The sequence below is a fragment of the Sinohyriopsis cumingii genome, chromosome 15 (assembly GCF_028554795.1).
Source record: "Sinohyriopsis cumingii isolate HCF-2022 chromosome 15, ASM2855479v2, whole genome shotgun sequence".
In the NCBI taxonomy this organism is placed as follows: Eukaryota; Metazoa; Mollusca; class Bivalvia; order Unionida; family Unionidae; genus Sinohyriopsis; species Sinohyriopsis cumingii.
The window spans coordinates 123,992,592-124,017,376 of NC_142975.1; the positions used below are offsets into that span (position 1 = coordinate 123,992,592).

A 24,785-nucleotide genomic window follows, 5' to 3' on the forward strand; every position below is an offset into this window, starting at 1 on the left:
GTTTTCCATTCTGTCAGTAGATGATTCTTTCTTTGTTATAATTTAGAGCAAGAATATTTCGTTAAAGCTATCTGAGTGCAATGTTTACTTCCCTTTCTAAATCCCAGGCTCCAACTATTAATGCCCCGAATTGGTCGGTTCATAAGTCCGTGTTATATTTCTACTGTGAGAGTTGGAAACTCCTGGTACGTTTCACAATCTATCATGTAGACCATTCTCAAACCAAAAAAGGCTGTTTAATATTTCTGCTATGGGAGTTGGAACTTCCAGGTTTGTTTTCCAATCTCATTTGATCCTTATCATATAAATAGGTCCGTTTTATATTTCTGCTACGGGAGCTGGAATCACCAGGTTTGTTTCACATCATTTTCTTTTGTTAGCCGTCTATCGCGCTGATTGAAAACATCCAACAGAACCCATATACATTAAATCTATCTTGATTTACAAATTAAATGGATTTTTGTGAATTGTGCCTATCAAAACCGACATGAAACGAATCAACCGTTCTTCGATATAAGCTTCATAACGTACATTCCAATATAAGCCAATCGAATATACGACCAAAAGTAATGAGTTATGGGAACTGTTTGGATTTTATTATCAGTGTAACAAGAACATTTAGATGTTGAAAAAGTTTCATACAATCGACATTAAATGTTTGTTATGATAGTTTCACTTCTAAAAGCTGAATGAAATAGATGTTTGTTTGGTTGATTTGCTTTCTTTTGTTTGGTTTTCTGCTTGTTTGTTGTTGATTTTGTGTTGGGGTGTGGCTGCTGCTTTTAATTTGCATTTCTCCCTAAATTGGCTGAATGATTTTAGTTTACAGTCCTAAAATTATTATCTGACTATTACTCTTTGCAGTCGAATAATATAGTAGGAGGAGCAGTCGAATAAACTAGTAAGAGCAAAATGTATGTGATATATGTGTGCGTCGGTTAGAACACTATAGATGTAGTGGAAAATAACTATCTAGTTATGCGAACCTTCACACGAATCGTAGTAAGGCGTAAATCAGCCATATGTAAGGTCAAGGGTCAAAACCGCGTTTAGTATAAGCGCGCGTGCGTATGGGCTGGGACTGTATTCTACATTTGGCATCTCAGGGTAATTACCTTCTTTGCGCGCTGTTTGTTCCCGACTGCTTTAAACCCTTGTATTTAAACCGCGCCCCTGAGCCGGAGTCTGCAATCCCTCTACACAAGGCTTGGATGTTGGAACATGTGGAAAATCATGCAGGAAAATTTGGAAGATCTCACAAGTGCTAACCTGTGGCGTGCCCTGGCCGCAGAGTTTCTAGGTACCCTATTTCTAGTTTTAGTAGGGTGTGGCTCTATAGAAAATAATGGCCAGACGACATCAGTGGTGCAGGTAGCGCTGGCTTTTGGACTGGTATTTGGTACCATGGTTTGGTGTGTCCAGCACATTAGCGGTGGGCATCTCAACCCCGCCATCACTGCTGGTGCTCTAGTCGTTCGAAGAGTGTCCATCGTCAGAGGACTTCTATACATCATTGCACAATGCGTCGGCGCAATTGCGGGTGCAGCCGTATTGTACGGGGTAGCGAGCAAACCAGAAGCAACCAGTCTGGGTGTAAATACTCTGAACGGAATTACAGCGGCCCAGGGTTTCGGGGTGGAATTAATGGTCACCTTCATCCTTGTGTTTGTGGTTTTGGCATCAACGGACGAGAAACGGAATGACCTCAGCGGCTCAGCCCCTCTTACTATTGGACTGGCTGTGGCAGCTGGACATCTTTTCGCTGTAAGTAAAAAGAGAGTGAGCATTCTTGCAAAATTAATTTTAAAAATGTCCACTGCTCTTCCGCAGTCTGAGCATAATTTATGTCTTGCTGGATATTTTATTTTCTTGCAATTTTTTTCTTTTTTTTATTCTTACTGTCATAGCTGTTTGGGATTATTCACAAACTCGCACACTCTTTTTTTATTTTTTATTTTCGTGTATACAGTTATTTACTTTCTTGATTTTATTTCTTATGACAAGTATATACATCACGACCCAGAGAAACGCAGAAATTTTCAGTCTGCTTGGAAAACAAGTGAAAAAAGTTTTTCTCATGTTTTTATTTAATTTAAAATGTTCACTATAAAGTTCTTGTGTTATATCATTCTTTGTTGCGAAATATTTTTCGCACGTTCGAATTTATTCTTGAGCTATACTTTAAATTTCATGGGATGTTTAACTGTTTTCAAATTGCGCGATATAATTCACGATTCGCTAGTAATATATGTTACTTTTATTTGTAGAAGAAACTATGTTTTGAAAATAAATATAACTAAGGTTTAGAGCTAAAGACTGGCTGCTTTTGAATGAATTCTCTAACATGATTTACAGGGCTATAATTTAAACCAAACCCACTTGCAACTGGTGTAACTCTTTACAGCATATCGTTCCTGTTACAACTGGCCAATCAAATTATAGCCATCGCTTGCTCCGCCCACACCAGCGTGATTAAGCTGTGCAACAAACAGAGTGGTGATAAGCAAAAATCAACTGATCTTTACAACACTCCACAAAAAATCCTTGAAAAATAAGTAGAAAGAAATCCATAAATAATTTTCTTTTAAAGCCTCCGTGGTTGAATTTGCTTATAAACTGAATTGTGTTATTAAATGTGTCCATTAGTGGAATCTAGAATTCTCAAATATAAATCTCTACTTAAATTTCGTTATGCTGGGTTTTTTTCTCGAAGTATATGAAACAATGAAGTTTTTTTTTCCTTTGACAAAAGTAAGTTTTATTACACGTGCTCGACTTGAGCTTAATGCTGAATAAAAGTAATAACCCGAAGGAAGCAAAAATCATTCCGAGAGAAAAGTTACCTCAGATTATCCCATGACCTGTTCTGGCATAGTCTCTTTTATAGCATGATAGATAATGTCCTATGCCAGAACAGGTCGGGGAGTGGGGGGGGGGTAATCTCAGGTAATGTTATTACTCAGTATTTTTGTTCCCTTCATGTTGCTTTTTTATCACCATTATGCTCGCGTCGTGCACCCGTGAGTTTTACAGCAGTTTTTCGGAATTGGTCTATTGATGGGAAAATATGAAAAGTAGAGTTGATTTTTCTTTTTTTTTAAAACACAGACTGTCATTTTCCACTTTTGTCAATGAGATCTTTACCACAAAAACCCAAAGCAAAACATAAAAACTGTAACTGTACTTAAATCAAGAATACTTATCATAATGCAAAACTTGGATATACCGTAATGCACTAATGTAGGACTTAAATATACCGTAATGCACTAATGTAAGACTTCAATATGCAATATGCACAAATGCAGTACTTTGAATTACCGTAATCCGTAATGCACTAATGTAGCACCTCGATCTATCGTAATGCACTAATGTGGGACTTCAATATACCGTAATGCACAAATGTGGGACTTCGATATACATTAATGCACTGATGTAGGACTTCCATGTACCGTAATATACAACTGTAGAACTTCGATATACCAGAATGCACGAATTGTAGGACTTCGGTAAACCGTAATGAACTACTGTCCTTTCTTTTTCTCTGATGAAAAACATTTATTTCATTCGGCTAACTAAAGATTTAATAGAAAACTGCGGGAATGATCGTTTTACAAATCCATGATTAAAAATTACGGGAAATGCCACTTCTAAAAAAAATTCAAATTGATATCACAAGTTTAAGTTTATTTTGTTTTCTAAAACCAATTCAGGATTCTGTAGTAATATTCAAGACTTCGAAGTTAATTTCTGCACTTTTTTAACTAGACAAGCGCTTTACTTTATTTACAATCCTCTATTGATGTAACTGAAGTAATCGGGTCCTATTTAATGGTCGGTCCCTTTATGTTGCTTTTGAATTTAGAATAGGTCGGTTGGAGCAAAATAGTCATCACATTTCACAAGCATTTTCGCCCCGGATGTGGAAAATTTTCAGCTGCTCTAATGAGGAACGTTTATTAAGACATCAAGCGGAATTGTTAAATGTCAGCATAATTATAGATTGCTGCAGCCTGAGAAAAAAATAGGCCACCGGGATATGGAGCAGAAACTAAGACTGCTTGATATGAGAGAGAGAGAGAGAGAGAGAGAGAGAGAGAGAGAGAGGGAGGGAGAGAGTGTTATGAATAAAGAGAAATAAACATCATACATGCATGCATGCATACATACATACATACATACATACATACTGTTAATAATATATAGTAATATACTCACGATGTGTACGAATCAAGCACTATGGATTAAAGACGTTTGGAATAGAATACTTACAAATGTGTCTTGTATTTTAGGTTGGTTAAAGTACTAAAGTAAAATTTATTATTGTTATTATTATTACTATTATTATTATTATTATTATTATTATTATTATTATTATTATTTAATAGTAGTAGTTATTTCAGCAGTAGTAGTAATAGTATGGAATAAATTACGTCTTAGACGGTTTTCTATTTTATCATATGCTCTCAAATATTGCATAATTTTGTCCGCTGATAATTTTTGATGGCGACTGATTTTGACTTTCAGTTTCAATATACAAAATGCAGTATGAACAGCGCTAGAAGCTTCGGGCCTGCCGTCATTAAGGACTCGTGGGAAAGCCATTGGGTGAGTATACTCTCACTTTTCATATATCTGCCATTATTTATGTCTCCGTACATTGGTCTGTCAGTCTGTCTTAATTTTCCTGTTGTCACCATTTGTGTGTAAAGTTTGGCTGCCAGTTCATTAGTGTCTTTCTATGACATGTTCACACATATACGTATGTACTAATGAATATTTTAAAACGAGCCTTTATGATTAAAATGTTATATTTGAAATGTATCTCAACTCTTCTAATTAGACTCAACGTCCCATCGTATTTTTTTTAAAAAGATCAAATTGTTTGATTATAAGTAAGGGTAGCCTTTTACAAATGACCGCATGAAATTTATTTATGTGCAACCACATCAGCAACGACAGCAACAAGAACAAAAACAACAATCATAATTTTATCAATTCATTCTATCTTGCACGGGGCGGTAAAATAGTTATACCAAACAGAGAACGAGAATGTAAATTATTCGGCATGACTTCTCATACTGACATAATGACTTTGGCTAATTATTATGTACCTGTCTAACATATACTGTCAAAAAGTGATTGCAAATCATAACGAGAAACACTGATTCCAGACAATTTTCTCATTTAGCACGCCTTGCTACGGTACTAGATCGTGTCAGTCAACAGAATTTAATATAAACCATATGAGGTAGGTGAAATACTCAAACTCAGGACCGCGTCGGCTCCGGAATAATAAAATGGATCAAGCTCCTAATTTAGTTTAGGCTTTCGCATGCTGGGCCACGCCATTAAATACAAGTGTTTTCTATCAAATTCCGAGACTTATACATCCATCTTTCTGTAAACCACGAAAGGCGTGTAGAAATATAAACGAACGCGATCCACAAGGATATGGATCATTTGACGCGCTAGGCACGCTGACCGTTGTCATGAAACTGATTTTCACAGAAACTGATAAAGTAACAAAACCTGACACGGACCAGCAGAACACAAATAAAATCTTTGATTTATGCACTGCTCCCATTTGCAGGAAACAAAAAAAAATTAATAAATTTATTGGGTACCATCTCTTTCAGCCATCTAAAATCCTGAAACAACACTCCTTTACATTTTTATGTGGACCTTTACTAACAAATACTTGTTCTCTTATGTTTTAAAGGATTCAGAAATTTGTTTACATGTAGCGATTTCATGCTATGTAGAGATTACATACCTTGTAGCGATTACATGTCTTCTAGTAATTATATTCCATTTAGCGATTACATGCCTTGTAGCGATTACATGCCTTGTAGCGATTACATGCCTTGTAGCGATTACATGCCTTGTAGCGATTACATGCCTTGTCGTGATTACATGCCTTGTAGTAATTATATGCCATGTTGCGATTTCATGCTATGTAGTGATAACATGCCTTGTAGTGATTACATGCAATGCAGCGATTTCATGACATGTAGCGATCACATGCCTGTTGTAATTATATGCCATGTTGCGATTTCATGCCATTTAGCGATTACATGCCTTGTAGTGATTACATGCCATTTAGTGAGTTCATGCTATGTAACGATTTCATGCTTAAGCGACTACTTTGCGATAAGTTACTATGTTCCGTGTTGCTTATACTGTAAACTGATCCTTGCCTAATCAAAGCTTTATAACATTATTGAATTTTTTTTTAAAGATATTACATTTTTAACATCATTAAGATGCATTCATTTCTCTAATGTGGATTCACGTGGGTAAAACAACTAGTCGTTCGTTATTACATAGACTACACAAGCGATACAAATTCTTTGTGTCTTTAAAATTTCATTGCATTTAGATGATGATACAATAACTGTGTGTATGTATGGAGAGAGAGAGAGAGAGAGAGAGAGAGAGAGAGGCATTGTCTTTCCTATTTTATATGTTTATCTAGGTTAATTTGAATACAAAGCTACAGCTTTTTGGAGCGGTGATTGATGAGCATCAGGAACAGACATCGACCCCAATTACGTCCGCGTTGCTTCAACGTATGTGGTTAGCAATTTTAATAGCAAAGACTCAGTTCAGTAGGAAAAGCTTCATGAAAAATTACTCAAAAAAGGAAAACAAAATATTTTGAAGAAAAAAAGTTTGAAATATAAATATTACTCACTGTTCACAATTAATGTAAAATATCATTAAAGCTGTTGCAATCTTCTATTGGGTAGGAACTACAGAAGTCCTTACATAAAACAGAAAATATTGCATGAAATCTTGTTCAAGTGTACACAATCCGATCAGGTTTGACCAAAAGGAAAGTTTGCGTAATTGTAATTTCACATTGACCTCAGATAAATATATAAATATATATATATATATATATATATATATATATATATATATATATATATATATATATATATATATATATATATATATATATATATATATACTCATTTATAATAAGCTGTTGTTCTAAACAGAAGATCAAAGTCATGATTCTTACGTGTGTACGTGTATTTGCAAATTTAGATTAGTTAACAAAGGGTATCTAATTTGAGTTACAAAGTAAATCTGATAAGTTTTATTATTTATATCCACTTTCGTCAGTTAACCTTCCGAAATTAACCGTGTTCTTTGATGCTACCAAATCTGTTTAAAATCATTTAGGTTGCACATTTATGTGATTGAGTACGCTTCTTGCCCAACTCCTAGCAGAGCGCCAAGGGAAATTAGAGACAATTTTGTTCGCAACAGCGGCTTGTTTTATGTGGGGTTATGCTCTATTTCAAACATATTTCAGGAGCTAGGCCTCGACATTTGTCCAAATTCGAATCAGAACGCAAAAGCACTTGACTAAGATGATAAGGTAAACGAGTAAGTAGGCTGGAGGTTACAGCATTCTAGATATTAATCCGCCAAGTGGTTGCACCCAACCGGGAAGGTTCTTACCATATTGCACCGTATACCTGTCTTGGTACCTGAAAGGGTCAAATGTACTAAAATAAATGGGTCTAATTAACGCTAGTTACGCAAGTAACTCGTGAAAGATGTTAACACTGGATTTTCAAGGTTGTTAAAAAAATGATGTGGACTGAATACTAATCAGCTCAAATTAATTAAACATTCCCATTAATGATGCGTGCTGGTAGACAGAAATAATACTGGAGCTGGTGTAAGTGGCTGAGAAGTAGGATACGAAAAAATATATGAGAGGGATAATTCATAATAAATCGGGGAGGGGGGTGGGAACTATCGACAAGATATGTCTTAATGATGCTAACAGATTTTTGACCGAAATGCTGACAGCGCTATCAATTCAACAGGAAATGGCAAAACAGGATAACATATCAGGGTCTCCGTTTTCATGGCAAGACTTAAATAACTCCATGCATGTTTCAAGTATCTATAGAAGCAATATGGTTGCTGTTTGGGAAAGAAAAAAATGCTACTGATTGTATCATTTAATGCTTTTTAAGATAAGTCTAATTTGTATTTTTTATGTTTCTGACTACTTTTATCTTTGAAACATGCAGGAAAAAAAAATAAAACAGAAAATAATCGCAACCATTTTTGCATTCGTTTCGCAAAAATTGCAATCTTTTGTGAGGATCCGATTTTTATTTTCATCTGATTTTTTTAACCTAATTTTGAACGTTTCTCTGTATTTCGTTGAACTTAGTACAGAGATAAAATTGACCTCTTTTCCTTTCCTTCTGTTCTTTTTTATTATTTTAAATTAGAGGGTCTCACCTTCTTTCGAGTGCCTATCTGGTCTAATCAGCTGATTTTGATAGCTTGGTAAAATTAGCTAGATCCATTTTGGTAATTTGGTTTTCCATATACGCGGAGCACTTTGCCCAGCAGCATCGCTATGCGGTTTGTTTTTTTAACGGGCATCCTATGCAGTGTTACATGGTGGTCGAGGGATATGCGTACTAACGTGACTGGGTCACGGAAGGGAAAGAGGATGCAATGATGGGAACGGATTCTTAATGAACGGTTCGTAATTAACAATTTATTGGCTACTATCATTCCAAATGTTACAAAGAAGGGAGATTGGATTTAATGATGGGATTCGTCTCTTTTGTCTTCGGTTGTTTATCTTTAACTTGCGTGGTGGACCGTGTTGACACCAACTGTAAAACCTAAACAAAGGAATATAGATTTTAAAAGTTATTGTTTAGTTCTATGTCAAAGTTTCTTGTCGGTTCAAAGGTCTGTATCATTTCCTGAAAAGACAAATGTTTTATTTTCTTTCGTTTCACTACAGATACTGCTACAACTGCTGTCGGTATAATCGGGGCTGTCGCAAGTATGACTACTACAACTACTGTCGGTATAATCGGGGCTGTCGCAAGTTTGACTACTACAACTACTATCGGTAAAATCGGGGCTGTCGCAAATTTGCAATGGACAAAACGGCGCCCACATTAAAAAATGTTTACCCCAAACTCCGTGAAATGCCTTCCCCCACCACATGCTTATAGCTCCAGGCGGTCGCCAATATCGTCCTACCCTCACGGCGGCCCTGAGTAACACTGATAAGGTTGTACAGGGGCGTGAAATAATCATATTCTATAGTGGCGTCATCACGATGGGAAGCAGTGCCGTACTATGAGAGGTGCGGGGGAGGGGGGGGGGCGGTCCGCCCTGGGTCACAGCCAGAAAAGGGATTCCATCGGGAGAGGCTGAAATACCAGTACAAACTTTCAAACCAAATGCAATATTCGCAAAGTAAAAGTTATGTATAATTTATGACAGCATTGTACTGTTTGAAAATCTACTTGCAAACACAATATATTTTTTTCTGTGTGTGAACATTTTAAAATTACGTTTGTGGGTGCCAAAGGAAGGATACGCCCCGTTTGCCGTGATGGGAAGAGATCTGATTGATTCAAACTTGTCCGTAAATGTTTTCTTTTCAGTTTGGTATGTTACTAGAAGATGTCAAATGTGGTTACCGTCAAGAATAGAGAACTGTTAAGTTGCCAAAATCACCGTTCAGCACTTGGTTTTAAGCAACGTTCAATGGTCATTCTGATCGTGCAGCACATACTTTGTAAGAACCGTTAAGTATTCATTCGACCGCCCGGCCCTTGTTTTCGCGTGTATCGGACAAGCATATATTGCAAGTGACACTGAGTCGATCTTGACTGTTTTATGTGCCGTACGAATCGACGTAGCATATATTTCCTTTGTATTGCACGCCATTCCTCTCTTATATAACGATTAACATTCGCGCCTGTCACGTGGTTGACAGGCGTTCGTTTCCCCGCGGGGTGGCATGCTTTTTTATTTATAGTTGTACATGGTCTGACACAATTTAAATTCAAACTTAGTCACATTAGGAGGGTACACTAACAGGCAGCGAGCCTTGCAACGAGTGTGTATTAAAAGTGGTATACTAAATTGCTTTGATATTTATCATCATGTTACCGTCATTCAATTATCACGTGTATCTTTTGGAGCACATCAAACAAATCAAACTGGGCAGCATTCACGAACCTTGTTGTTATTCGTGCCTGATTGTAGCGTTCCAGTCTGGAAGTAGCAGAGACTCTTTCCCTGTCTGTCTGTCTGTCTCTCAAACACACCACCAAAAAAATAATATATATAGAGAATGACAAACGATCTCGATATATAGTTTAAAGAGTGAATACAATTCATTCAGATAACGACAGTGAGAGACAGAATGAAAGGATTTGAACAAATGTATGAAACAGTCTTGACCGGTTAAATAAAGCCTTGAACAAAAGTCCATGGAATATTAAACCGTTTCACAAAACTTTTGCACTATTTTCTCTCCAGGTATACTGGGTTGGACCGTTTGTGGGCGGAATACTTGCTGCCCTGGTGTATGAATACATTTTCTCTGCCGGCGCTACCTTCACTCGCACAAAGAAGTTCGTCTTGAGGAGCAAAAAGTGCGCCTTGCCGAAACCGAAGGAGAAAGTCAACGAAAAGGCTGAAGTGGTAGAGATCCAGATGGAGGAAAAGAAGGAAGAGGAGGAGAAAATTGAGGAGAAAATAATTGAGGAGGAGCCGATACAACCAAACGGAGGGAAAGATTAATACACTGGCAGCGAGAGTCTTGTCACATGACTGATTAAGAGTTGTAACGTCTGGTCATATTGAGAATCATGTGGAGTATACATGGTGGCACAGACATGAACTTTACATGACTGGGTCCTTAAAAGCATAATATTGTTATTAAATTGTTTTATTTTGAATTATTTTCTGTGAAAGATTAACGAATTTAAATGATTAACTTCAACCTTACAAGGCAATGCACCCTAATTATTTCTTACGTACTTTTCAAACGTCATGCAGCCCAATTCTTTACATAGACAAATACAAATTGACAATTAACACAAAACGTTTTCAATGAAAAGATCGAAAATATATGTTCCTGACCTTATGATTTGTTCCTCAGTGATGCTTTTGCTTCAACGTATACGGAAATGTTCTTCAAAACAAAACCACTGAGATGCATGGTAAGCAATAATTATATTATAACCCACGACTTGTAACACCAAGGGCGCTACTGTTTACTTTGTTGTGGTCCAGACTGTTTTACCTCATGGTTCAACCTTAGTACCAACTGTATTCCAAGAACAGAATTTATCCCGATTGTCATATACAGCCAGAATTGAATTGATCACGTAACTTTCGGAGAGTGCATGCATGGTTATTAGTCCAGTTGTCCTTTTTGAACAGTTCATCGTCAATACGAATGTGGGGTGCGTATGGTTGGGTGGGCGTTAACTGTGTGATACAGATAATTATTGAACGTGGGTCACCGCATAACGTGTTCGACTATATTGTAAGTTAACTGACTGAAATTGCTGACAATGTATGCAAGGCGTAAGTAATGTTAAAAGAAAAACAACAGCTAATCGTTCGTCCTTTTTGAAGGCATGAGCAAGAAGACTCTATTTACTCTCACTGAAGAGACATTAGTAACACATAGCAGCGTGACATGTTGACTCGCTGTTGTTCCCACTCACGAAATACATATACTTGTCTTAACTTTCCCATTTTTACAGTTTCTTTTTTTAATGATAAGAGTTGAGATATGATAGCCATTGTTAATTCTCATTTTCAATTTGGTAAATACAGTAAGTTTTTTGAAGACTGATGAAGAGATCCACCCCGGATACAAAAGGAGAGGATGGAAAAATGTAAATAGGCCACGGTCTCTTTAAAATTAGGTGATGGCATCAATTTGTAGCCAAACATACGCAAGAAGGCGATGGCTTTTTTATCTTTATATGCTGAAGAATAACTACAGGCAAAGCAAGTTGAACGAGCATGGCAAGGATAATTTTTTATTTCTTCATTTAATTACATTTAGTTCCTTAATGAATATCCTTTTGAGAAAACGACACAAGAGCAGAAGCCGTACATTAGAATGGCACTTAACATTGGTATATTAATATGTGTAAGAAATATGATCACTATACGTTTATAATTCCGAAGGGTTGTTTATTCTGATGAATCGAAAATGAATTGGAAAATTAATTTTTAATTTTAAAAAGGGCATTAGTTACACACCATTTACATTATCATGTTGAGAAAATGGGATCTAAGTGCCTTTTCCAAAGAGACAATGTCAGCCGACCTGAATTGGCCTCGGAGGGTGTCGCACCATGACTCATGGCATACGAATTCATTACTTTACCAGCTGAGCTTCAGCGGCTAAAAGCAATAGTTATTCTACAACTTCCTTCGTTGCTCACAGGAATGGTTTTCTTAGAAATGCAAATCTAAATAAGTTGTGTGCGTCTGCTTCAGCAAAAATGTGATGCCATTTTTCTCCATTTTAGTGATTATTAGAACAAATATGGTCCAACAATTATTCATTCCATTGGATATTAATAAATTCATTTTTCCAATAATAAATATCTAATTATTCTTTTTTGTCACTTTTAAATGGCTTGACCTGAGAACATGGCCGAAGCTACGCTTATCAAACGACACAAACGAGGATAATTTTGGCAGGATGTTAGAGACATGGAAGAGAAAAACATGTGAGCCAAACTGCTTGATGAAGATCTCATAATCTCCACGTGTTGACGATACGTTAGTCATTCTTACTACTGAAATTTTACCTTTTTTATGTAAAATATATTGTAACTAATTTCATTTTGACATTATTGTCGTAGATCACCATAAATCATATATAATATATTCTATGTTGTCATTATAAGGTTCCTAATTAGCATATTATATAGATAGTCGATAACTATAAATAAGAAGGACAAAACAATTTTCTACTTTTATTTCTAAAATCTACTATTGTATTTACCTATGTCATGATGTCTGAAATAAAGAAAATCCTTAAAATACTAATTGTCCAGTTTCTTAGTTATCTATCTATCTATCTACCTATCTATCTATCTATCTATCTATCTATCTATCTATCTATCTATATATATATATATATATATATATATATATATATATATATATATATATATATATATATATACATACATACATACCTATCTATCTATCTATATATCTATCTATCTATCTGTCTGTCTGTCTGTCTGTCTGTCCTTCCGCCCGGCAACCCACCCACCTGTCCGTCTAATTATCTTCTATCTATCTATCGTTCTATCTATCGTTCTATCTATCTACCTACCTACCTATCTATCTATCTATCTATCTATCTATCTATCTGTCTGTCTGTCTGTCCTACTGCCCGGCAACCCACCCACCTGTCCGTCCAATTATCTATCTATCTATCTATCTATCTATCTATCTATCTATCTATCTATCTATCTATCTATCTATCTGTCTGTGCTAGTTTATTTTTCTGTCGCATTCCTTTTGCTCTTCTTTTTCTTCCTCCCTCCTTATCCTTCTTCTCCCTTTGTTAAATAACCTGTTGTTTTTCTTTTGTTCTTCCGCAAGACACCAAACCATGCCTTTTTCATATAGATATGTGGTGACTTTAAATGTATATATTAGTCTGTCTGTCTGTCTGTTGAAATATTATCTACTAGAATGTGAGTCGTATGATGGATATAGGTTAGTGAAGTGGTTGTCGGAAACCTCCGCTGTATTTACAATGCCAGTGTTAGCAAAAACATGTCCATGATACGCTAAATTACTACATAAGTTTCATATATTGTTTACTTCCACATTTCAATTCCAAATTGACATTATTTAGTAGGTCATATACAATTTCAATTCAAGTTCCTGTTTATATGAACTGCGGTCGTAAACAATTTTAAATGGAAAGTATCATGTATTAAGAGTTCAGTTTAAATCACCAGACATTTATGAGATGCCATCAACATGTCTACAATGTTAAATAATAATTATATCATTAGTAGAAAAAAAGCCATAGAAACTCCTTAGCGTTTTAATAATCACACACGCCCATCCTACGTCATGATTTCCGTGTCATAGTGCCTCAACTTGAACCAGTAGCTGCAAAGTTTGACGTAACCAAGAAAATCAATTTTGTAAGTCTGGATAATGTGTAAGTATGTAAATTTACACGCATACGGAAAACAAGCTTGTATTGTCCGTCCATTAATTTGATGGCAAAATTAAGCGAATATATGTAAATAAAGTAAACAACGTTTTCTGATATTAATTTCTTTCTAAATTAGGTCTGCTGTACAACTAGTTATATATTGACCTTCTCTGGCTTTTGTTCCGCTGACTAATCAACAATCTTTACATAATATATGTTTCAGCTAAGAGTAAACATACTAGCTTTAAAAATTATGGTAACTGAATAAATTTGCTATGATATGCGTACAGAAAAAATAAACTTTGTTATGAGGTGGTGGAGATATTGTGATCAATCCTCCCATCCTTATGTTTATGGTTATCGTTATCTAGGAGATAATTGACCATGGTGCTATTTGCCGGATCGAGTAAATAATAAAATAAAATAAGAAATTAAAGGAATGAATAACATATATTTGAACAGAATAGAAAAACACGAGTCTCCACATGTAAAATATAACAATTTAATCAACTACATAAACAAAATGAACATGGCATTTGAATGATTCACTTTCTCTTAGAAATATAATTACAAAATTTATGCGAAATTTAGTTAGCCGTTCTGTTCTACTTATAGAATAAATTTCGTTATATTATCGAGTGACTGATCGAATCCAAATTATCGTCAGGTTAGCATCACCCCGGTCTTTTCCAAATCACTGTTGGCGATAGTCGGCGTTTCCGTATTTCTTTTCCTTCTCCCTCTCTCCTCTAGCTTCTTCGGGTCATCGACCGTCTTGGATGTAGACTGCTCTCATTTTTCACTGTGCAGTCAGGTAGGAGCTATTTGAGTATGTATGTATGAATGAGATTTTGTGTCCAGATTTTAAACATTTTGTCCTCAGATCTAACGGGGCAGAGGCCAGTTTCGTAAGTTGGCTCCTGGTATATTTCTTTACTTAACGCTATGGAGTGATTTTCAGCTGTTATTGTTTACTAATAAAGAAATCGATATATTTGTGAACAAGATGTCTCGGGCTTGTATTCTTGAAATAGAAGTCAGGAATGTAAACTTTCCATAGTTGCTCTGCAGTATATAGACAACGAAATACCAATAGTCGGCAAGGAAGAAGAGCTAGCCTCCCATAGCAGTAAACACATGGATTCGGGGCAAGTAGAATATGCCAGAAACAGCTTGGATGACAACTATTTTCAATTGCATAAGCCTGTTTAGTACACACTGTTTTGCAGAATTGTCATCTAGGGAAAGGGTTTGTGTTTGCACTGAGCATCACATGGTATCAAAAATGACCTTCGGACATGAAAATTGCAGGTATAAATTTTGGGGTTTGAGTGCATAAACTTCTTCCGCTATGTACAGCCATTGACCTCTCTGGTCAAGTCGATGATATTCTTATGCTTTACTTTAATATAGGTATCCCAAAATATGGACCTTTTTGTACTCTCTTGTGGATTTTTTTTTTTTTTGTGATCTTTTTTATACTAGGCCGGTGATTGTGGCATTAAATTTGTACATGAAGACTTGTCCCTGCCCCCTCAGGCAGGTCTCATTGAACTGCACACAGACAGGCAAACCTTTGCAAAAAAACAAGCATAAATAAAGGGATTTGAATTAAAAATGGACCATGACACGAAAATGATAGATCTAATTGCAAACAAAAATTAAAAAGGAAGAAATGAAAAATAAAAATCCAATTTCTACCCCTTCTGCACATGTGCGAGCGATACTGCAAATGAAAAACGACGTTTCTAACACAACTAGGAATCAAGCTAAACGAAAATCTATTTGAAGCGGATTTATTTGGATGTATTTAGAAGTAGCTCCCAAAATGCGTTTCATACTCTCATTTCAGGCGAAAATGCCAAAACTCTCCAGGGGTTAACGAGTTAATAACTATTCTTGAAAATTTTCCCTGGGTTTGCCTCAACTCTTGACGTTTACCGCTATTGATCTTGCATTAGCATTGCGCCCTATATCTTTCTAACCGTTAACCCATGGAGTCCTAATTAAATTCAGTTCATGCCCCACATAGAGCAGGTTCCACCCCTCGCAGTCAACAATATACGGCGGTCTAATCCATACGTCAAACTTAATATTTAAATGTCACACTGACTGACCACGACAGAATGTATTGTGAAATTATTCTACACATTTTGCATCATTACACACTTAAACCCCTCATTAACTAAAAGGTTGCTAATATGCTTTGTATTCAGTATTGTAAATATATATATCAGCAATTTAGTGTATCCTTTATGTTTCTAATACATACATACACACACACGAACACACACACAGATAAATATATATACATACATACATACATACGCACGCACACACACACACACATGCATACATACATACATACATACACACACATACATACATACGCACGCACACACACACACACGCGCATACAGACATACATACATACATACATACATGCATACACACACACACACACACATACATACATACATACATACATACATACATACATACATACATACTCAAATGGCCTTCATTCCCACATCGTCTTTAGATAGACAACGAGGCATATTAATATTTTTCAGTTTTTCTTTTTGTCACTTACCAAATATGAAATTGATTTTGAATAAAATAAGAAACGTTCCCATACGTACAAAATAGAAGTCGTATATATTTTGGAGTGTGTTCGCTTATATATATATATATATATATATATATATATATATATATATATATATATATATATATATGTGTGTGTGTGTGTGTGTGTGTGTGTGTGTCTACTCCTTTGCATGGTTGCTGAATATCATTCTAGTGTTCTAATATGTAATAACACTAAATACATATTATTCCTTGAAGAGGTTTAAGAAGATTTGTACAGGAGCAAAGGTAGCGCTCTAAAGGTTCGTATTAGAATTTTAGAGAATTTACTTGGTTATGTTGGCTATTTTAAAAAGACATTGTATATCTTAGGTATTTTTCGACGAACTTTTAATTCCCTTTATTTTGGTGTATAATTGATGGATGTAACAGGGGTTGTTGAGTATACAGCTTTACCTTACTTCAGATGTACACCTTTCAAAAAACTGCAAGCTCCTCTTGGTCATTTTCACTTCCTGGACTTTAGAAGTAAATTGTAAATAGAAAGAGTTGATAACTCTATTTCACATTTTATTTATTAGGTTATTTGTTCATAGCATTTTCAGAAGTTTTGGTATTGTCTAGTCTTGCAAAATTCATTGTCTTTATCTTAGTAATTGCTAAAGATAGTGTACTTTAGACTAATTCAGGCTGATGTTTTGAACACAAGGAGCAGTCGTTTCAGTTAGTTGCATACTTAGATCATGTACAATTTCCAAAATAAAAAATGCAGAGAATTTTCAGCCCTAGTACATGAAAGTAACAGTGTCGTATACCAACATCATCTCCATTGTGCATGCTGCAAATGTAAACAACTTTACCATACACCTACCACTCTCTCAGAAGTTCATAATATTTCTAGAGCGCCCCCAAATGCAGTTGAACTCAATCGTTCAGAACTCGACATCCTACTCAATTATACTCCCACTAATGCACGAACGCAGCAGGTTTATTAATATGTTGAATAATTGGGAATGACAATAGACGATCGACACATTATTCGCCCACGTTTCGGACTTACAAGAGACGCATAATATAAGGGACATAACTCGAATTATAAATATGATTTTTTTGGTGTAGTAGTTACTGGTCCTGATAAAAGAAGCAATATCCTTATTTTTTATGAACATTTTAATTTTTTTTAAAGTTTAATTTGATTATATAATTCAGTTCAATTAATTCGCGTTTGAAGTTGGATACTACATTTTTTCTATCAATAGTTGGGAGGGATATATTAGTAGTTTTACATTATCTCAAAACCTTTGTAAATACACGGACAATTGTCTTCAGAAATGTCTTTAAAATATATTACTGGAAAAGCAAAACTTATGAAGAAAATCAGTGGGTACAAAATATTAATTTGAAATATTTTACATAATATAGTTAATGGCACAATACAGCCGGCTATTTACTCAAGGGAGATCAGTTTCTTATATGAAATGACAACACGTTTAGCCAGTCTGTTTTTGTTATTAAACTCCTCTATAGAAACGCAAACTTAGGTATCCAAATTTCCATTGGAGTGTATGTACAGAATAAATGTTACATTTTCAACATTAGGTCGCTGCTTTTCTATCTCGTTACTTCTTTGGGTAGTAAATTTGCTCTCTTGTGTTCTACTTTAGGTTGTTGCTTTTCTCTCTATTCAGTACTTTAGATCGTTGTTTTCTCTCTGTTCGCTACTTCGAGTCGTTGTATTTCATTTTATTCACTACTTAGATTGTTGTTTTCTCTTTTATTTTCTACTTTTGGTCGTTGTATTTCATTGCACACGTTACTTATATCGTTGATTTCTCTCTATTGACTTATTAGATCGTTGTTTTCTCTGTATTCGCTACTGAATTCGTTGAATATTTTCTCATCCGCACTTGAGGTCGTTACTTTTCTGTCTGTTCACTACTTTAGATCGTTGTTTTCTAGTTTTCTCTCTTTTCGCTAATTTAGGTTGTTGTATTTCATTTTATTCACTACTTTGATCGTTGTTTTCTCATTTATTGGCTAGTTTAGGTCGTTGTATTTCATTGTATTACACTGCTTAAGTTAGTTGTTTTTTCTGCATTCGCCACTTTTTTCTTCTTTTTTTTTCTTCCTTCTCATCCGCTACTTTATGTTGTTGCTTTTCTGTCTATTCACTACTTTAGATCGTTGTTTTCTTGTTTTCTCTCTATCCGCTACTTTAATACGTTGTATTTCATTTTATTCACTGCTTATATCGTTGTTTTCTTTCTATTCACTGCTTTAAATCGCCGCCTTTCTCTTTAGTCACTACGTTAGGTCGTGGTTTTTCTCTCTTGCTCGCTACTTTAGGTCCTTGATTTTGTAATGTCTATTCACAACTTCAGCTCGTTGTGTCCTTGTTTTCTCTCTATTCGCTACTTTAGTTCGTTGTATTTCATTTTATTCACTACTTAGATCGTTCTTTACTCTCATCCGGTACTTTAGGTCGCAGTCTTTCTCGCTCGTCACTGCTTTAGGTCGCAGCCTTTCTCGCTCGTCACGTCACTACTTTAGGTCGCAGCCTTTCTCGCTCGTCACTACTTTAGGTCGTTGTTTTTCACTGTGTTTACTACTTTAGATCGTTACATTTCATACATATTTTTAACCTTTTGTAAACTTATGGTAATTAATTATATGAAATGGCTGTAGTTGGAAATAGTGTGTATGAGTAAAGTACATGTCATCAGAGACAAGGGCTATTTACGGGAGAACCTACTTTGGGCCATCTCACCTCTGTCTATTTGGGTTCGAGCCTCAGGCTCGGCCAATGTGGGTACTTGAGAAAGGTTGCCAAATAGCTTCTCGTGGGTCGGTGGTTCTTTCTGGGGTTTTCCCTGGTTCTTCCTCCACAATTTATAATGGTCGCCATATATATCCAATCTTGTGCTGAAAAATGGCGTTAAGCTCTATAACAACAACAACAACAACTCTTAGGTAGCGTGGACATGGCTCACTTTTGCAATCTACCGGATGAATATTATGATTTATAAAATAAAAGAAGGGAAAAGAAGTCAAATTTGTAATGACACACGGAACATTTAAGATTCCATTCCAGTTTTTCTTATTTATACACACACCCTATAATCACATACACACAAACGTATCATGACACTGGGGTAGTAAGTGTTTATAGACACACCAATACACCCTCTCATGCATTGTGTCACAAGAGAAGGGGTAACGGGTTTTCAGATTTAGCTTTCTTTGTGTCTGGGGTTGAGTGGATGTGAGACAAAGACATACACAAGTAATAAATATGATTAGTATCTCGATTTTCTATAGATCTGGTAGAACTGAGAAGGGCTTTGGGGTTTGTTAAACAATGTCGCTTAACACAATCAGCGTTGCATCATGTTCTCAATGAATGTATATGCACTCGTAGGGTAAAACATTATCTCTATATACAGGGAGCGAGTGTGTAAAATTTAGTCAAATGAAAGTTTGGAATGAAGCAAAGCTATAATACAATTGCAGCGAGACGTCAGAAGAGGAAGCAAAGAGAGGACGGCGCCTTCCGGAATCGTCTCATAGGTTATGTGAAGTGTTAGCACAAGTGCATGATTATGATTTTGAAGATGAGTGAGCGTGTACCAGCATCATTCACCCTTGCCACAAGTCGAAAAGAGTCAAGATCTACCAAGAAAGAAAGTCGTTTAGTAGTTCCAGAAGATCATTTTAACATTAGAGAAACTCACAAAGTGACTTCCAGAAACTTTCGAACTACGGCTTGCATGTCCACGGTGCAATTTAAAGAGTTCAAGTGTCATTAGAGAAGCCAGGGCTCATTACATAATTGTTGGATTCACTGTTATAGACAATGTATGTCAAGATAAAGCTTACTGTCTGGATCAAATTAATTTTAACAGCAGAATTAACACCGCCAAAAATCGTCGGCAAATTTGACACGTCCAACAATCGAATGACGAGTTTAACATGCTTGTTGGAAAAGTCACTCTTCACATGACAGACGTACCACCCCACCCCCCAACCCCCTCCCCACCCCCGAGGTAGCGGGCCACGCAACCGAGTTATTGTTAGATGAATTTCTTGGTACCAAACGCAGTTCCATCCAATTTTACAACTCATAAGACCAGCTCATGCATAGAAGAATGATACAGCAGACTGGAAAAGACTATGAGCGTGTATTCGAAAATCAGAGGCCCCAACAACAAAATGAAGCAGATCTCATTTTAAAGCAAGCAGTGTAGACAAAGAGACGGTGTGTGGCCTTCCTGAAATGCAGAATCATCAAGACGCGTTGGCTACCCAAGTGGCTCGTGCAGCTTTCATGTCTCGAGGGCCAGATTTTGCAGATGCAAACAAAATTTCATGTGTATCATCATCAAGAATATTTCGATGATATTATGGGTATCACCGAATTTCTCTGATCCAAATACTTTTGCAAGAAATGTGACCAAGGATGTAGCCATCTGGATCAACATATTGATTGGGGTGAGATGCCGCCGATGCTTAGATTTGAGACCATGCTTTCTTTTATTCGAATGCACACGTATGTCCAGGAAAGGAAAGATCCAGTTTATGACCAAATCATGGACTTTGAGCATCAATGTTACATTCAAAATCATGAGAATGAATTAGAAGTATCAAAGGAAGATCAGCACAAGTATAGAAGGAAATAAGTTGATTCTGTCTTTTCTTTTAGTTTGAATATTCACAAGAGACTGACATTCACACCCTTAGTTTTGTGCAGCTCATCATACTTGTGAGAAGTATATAGAAGAACCTACATTTTTTCACTGTCTCAATTGTAATAAGGTTCCATGAAGACAAGAAGAACGTTTCCGGGGGACCCACATTCCTCTTGATTTTCCTAATGAATTTGGACTCGAACTAGGATACTTGGAGCGAAGAGGACATTTAACATTGCGGGGACTAATATGCTATAGTCATGACTCAAAGTGTCTCGGGCTACGAAGGACGATGTCTTTTGAAACATTATTCAGAACAAGGTACAAAATGTCCCACAGTCACCATGAATGAAGCCAAATTAATCTATATGAAAGTGGGACAAGTACAGTTTAAAGATTCCATGAGTTAGTTTAATGCCTCAAACATTTGGAATGACCGAAGTGATTACAAGTTATTTTCCACACGTTTTAAATACCGAAGCTAATCAAAATGTTATGCTACCGCATTTGCCTACTGTTTGCGACTAAGACCAAGATGATATGCACCAGGAGCATCGAGAACCATTTTACCTTTGGTACAGAACTCACTCTTCAAACCCGTTTGGTTTTTAGGAAGAATTGTTGAAAATATTGCTGACCCGATGTGAACAGTTTACGTCGTTGTTGTTCGGCAATTATGTCTGGATGACGTAGGTTTCGTTTCTTTGAAGGAAGCTTCTATTATTGCCGAAGAGTCTGGATTAGTCTGTCCAAAGAAATTCATGCCCGAAATTAATTCGAAATTATATTATGTCCATCTTCTCTCTCTTATAGCCGTCGATTGTCAGCCAAAGTTTTGTGATTGTTCCATTGCTCCATTGCGAAAGTGACAACGAATACAGGCAATATGCTAGAAACGGTAGAAAAAATAAATATGGAGACCTTCCCTGGATGGCTGGGATTTAGACAGCACCTCTGACAAATATTACAGACGTTTATTGGCATGTCCTTAGTGAAACTTGAAATGTTCTTACTCAGATTCACCTTGCAAAGCGCTGTACAAGGAAAAATACCAATAACGCATTAGATAAGAAAGTCAAGGATTCCACGTGATAGGAATATGGGAACACGATTACGATCGACGATCCAAAGCCAGTTCAGAAGTCAGACAAAAGAGTACGACGCTGTAGATCTCGAACCATTGAATCCACGTGACAATTTCTTTGGAGGAAGAACCAATGCTACACGCTTGTGTACGACGTAAAGGAATCTCAAGGATAGCAAATTAAATCAATTGATATTGTTCTTTGCATCCTTGGGGGTGCAATATGTTCCATTCTCTACCGGTCAATGCGAAATATTGATAAAACACATCGACGATGAACACATCCGTCGATACGCAGGTTTAATTAAATGCAGTGTTACATCAGACGAACTTGTACTATAATGACTTACTATATCATTCCCATACTGATATTTTCTTTATGTCGCACATAAAATACATTAAGTTATAAGTACCAACCTTGTTGTCGCAAGGATGAGTGCACTTTGACAGAAACGTGAGTGACTATTAAACTGCTTCATGCTCTAGATCGTTGATACAGCTTGTTACAAGTAAACGAAAATTGGCACGATCCAACCACATAACACTGCTAATAGGAGTCCAGGGCTTTTTCAGAATATATTAACGAACTTCTCAAATTAAACAAAGAGTTAGTGTCTATCAATCTTTCTGTTAGACCCCAGAATACAAAGACAAATTCCCAAAAATAATATCGACCCTGAGAAGGTATCACTTTGGAACACGTGGAAACGAAGGAAGGAAGACGATTCTTGGGCACGTGACGTTAAATTGTTTGTGGGAAAACTGTAGCAACGTCCGAATACTTGGCAGATCTACTTTCAGCTGGTGAACGACAAAGGAAAACTAATTAAACAGATGGACATCGTTCGTGAAAACCGATCTTGGTAAATTACGAAGTAGTGAGTTTACAACCAAAGCTCGTTTGAATATGTATGATGCCTTGGAGCTTTAAGGAGGTCGAGTCTTTAATTTGATACCAACAGCTGACTGTACATCAGTATCCCTTGTAGCCATCACCCAAACATCGAAGACGACCGTTCCGGGGCATGGAATGACGAACATCCATAAAACATTATTGCACGTTTTGTTTGCCGTAGCCGCGCAAATTACGGATACCAATACAGAGTTCGACATGAACAAGGGCAAACCAAACGTAAAGTGAAAACAAAATGACACTAAACTATTGTTCCAGTCAAGTAGTCAACTTTGACATCTCGAAAGAAATTTTTCAGTTTGGACAAGATCAAGATTGCTTTGTGTAAAATTGTATGTGTACAAAACCGACATATTGTGTCAACCTTTAGTAAAAGTATATTAGTTTGTGTATTAAAAACGACCGTGACCTCCAAACCACGATGCTTTGCTGAGCTCCAGGGCAGAGTTCCAAGACAAACAATCAATTGTAATTAAAACGTCTGACAGAGTGATGTGTCCGCTACAGACTCCAAGTTCAATAATGCCATCGTGTTCGATGCTGATCCTTTTGACCAAAGCGATGCCTTACTCTGCGACAACAGCAATGTAGCACGACCTTCCGGATCCTAAACCGTCTAGGCGATGCCATTAGTTTACTTTACCGTTGTGCTAGCGAAGGTTAAGCAGCATTACCTTTCTTACCTGATTGGCATTATGTACCTCATCTATGTACCTCATCTATACACTCGCAATTCACTCTGGATACGAATAACACATCCAATTACAAATCGAAGAAGATTACCTGTGTCTTGGTCTGGTTATTATGACTTTGACAGTAGTCGATTACAAACGTTCAGAGGGAAATGTCCAAAGTACCTGTTTCCAAATCTTTTGCGTAGAGTCGGACTTGTCTACGTGAAGAAGAAGATTAAGTACAGTGTTTCAGATGTGGTGTGACACTACACGAATGGTAGTATTAAGACTTAACTTATATGAAACACGTCAGATGGTGTCAGCGTTGACACTACCTTCCTTTGGTCGGTCCCAAATAATATTATCCTCATGGATACTACAGAAGAGGACATTTACAGATAAATCATATGTATTCAAGTGAAACGCAAAGAACAATTGCATCCTTTGCAATGTAGACGTTTTGAATTGTGGTATCTGACTGTTATAAGCTAATTGATTCTTTTGAAAGTGTTCAATGGTCAGACACAGTGCAACTGTCCACATAATTAGGATTTTCAGTGCCACGACTTTTACCTACAACGTGGCAGTGGTACACAGATTGTGCACGAAAAAAGACTTAACAAATATTTAAAAGAAGCATCGCATCAAGAAAATATTTGCTTCCGTCTTATTCGTATAATATGTGAGTTAGTGACTGATCTGACTCCAAATAATTGCCACCAGATACTTTTGTGGCAAAAGCATGGTCACTTCTTAAAAAATAGAAAGACATTTCAATGAAAGACCACTATAAAAACTTTTAATACCACGAATTATGTCCTTAGTA

At 36.4% G+C, this 24,785-nt stretch overlaps 1 protein-coding gene across 1 annotated transcript; it reads left to right on the top strand.

Moving 5' to 3' along the window:
* Positions 1-1,071: 1,071 nt before the first annotated feature.
* LOC149782669 (aquaporin-like) lies at positions 1,072-12,872 on the top strand. The gene is made up of 3 exons (XM_089934161.1): positions 1,072-1,764; positions 4,525-4,605; positions 10,333-12,872. The coding sequence occupies exons 1-3, from the start codon at positions 1,222-1,224 to the stop codon at positions 10,594-10,596; spliced, it is 888 nt and encodes a 295-aa protein (XP_089790287.1). The 5' UTR covers positions 1,072-1,221; the 3' UTR covers positions 10,597-12,872.
* Positions 12,873-24,785: the final 11,913 nt, after the last annotated feature.

Excerpts from the sequence above, each read along its gene's own strand:
- LOC149782669 (XM_089934161.1), top strand. The coding sequence starts at position 1,222 with ATGTGGAAAATCATGCAGGAAAATTTGGAAGATCTCACAAGTGCTAAC. Across the intron at positions 1,765-4,524 it reads CAGCTGGACATCTTTTCGCT|TTTCAATATACAAAATGCAG; the intron begins GTAAGTAAAAAG and ends TTTGACTTTCAG. Across the intron at positions 4,606-10,332 it reads ACTCGTGGGAAAGCCATTGG|GTATACTGGGTTGGACCGTT; the intron begins GTGAGTATACTC and ends TTTTCTCTCCAG.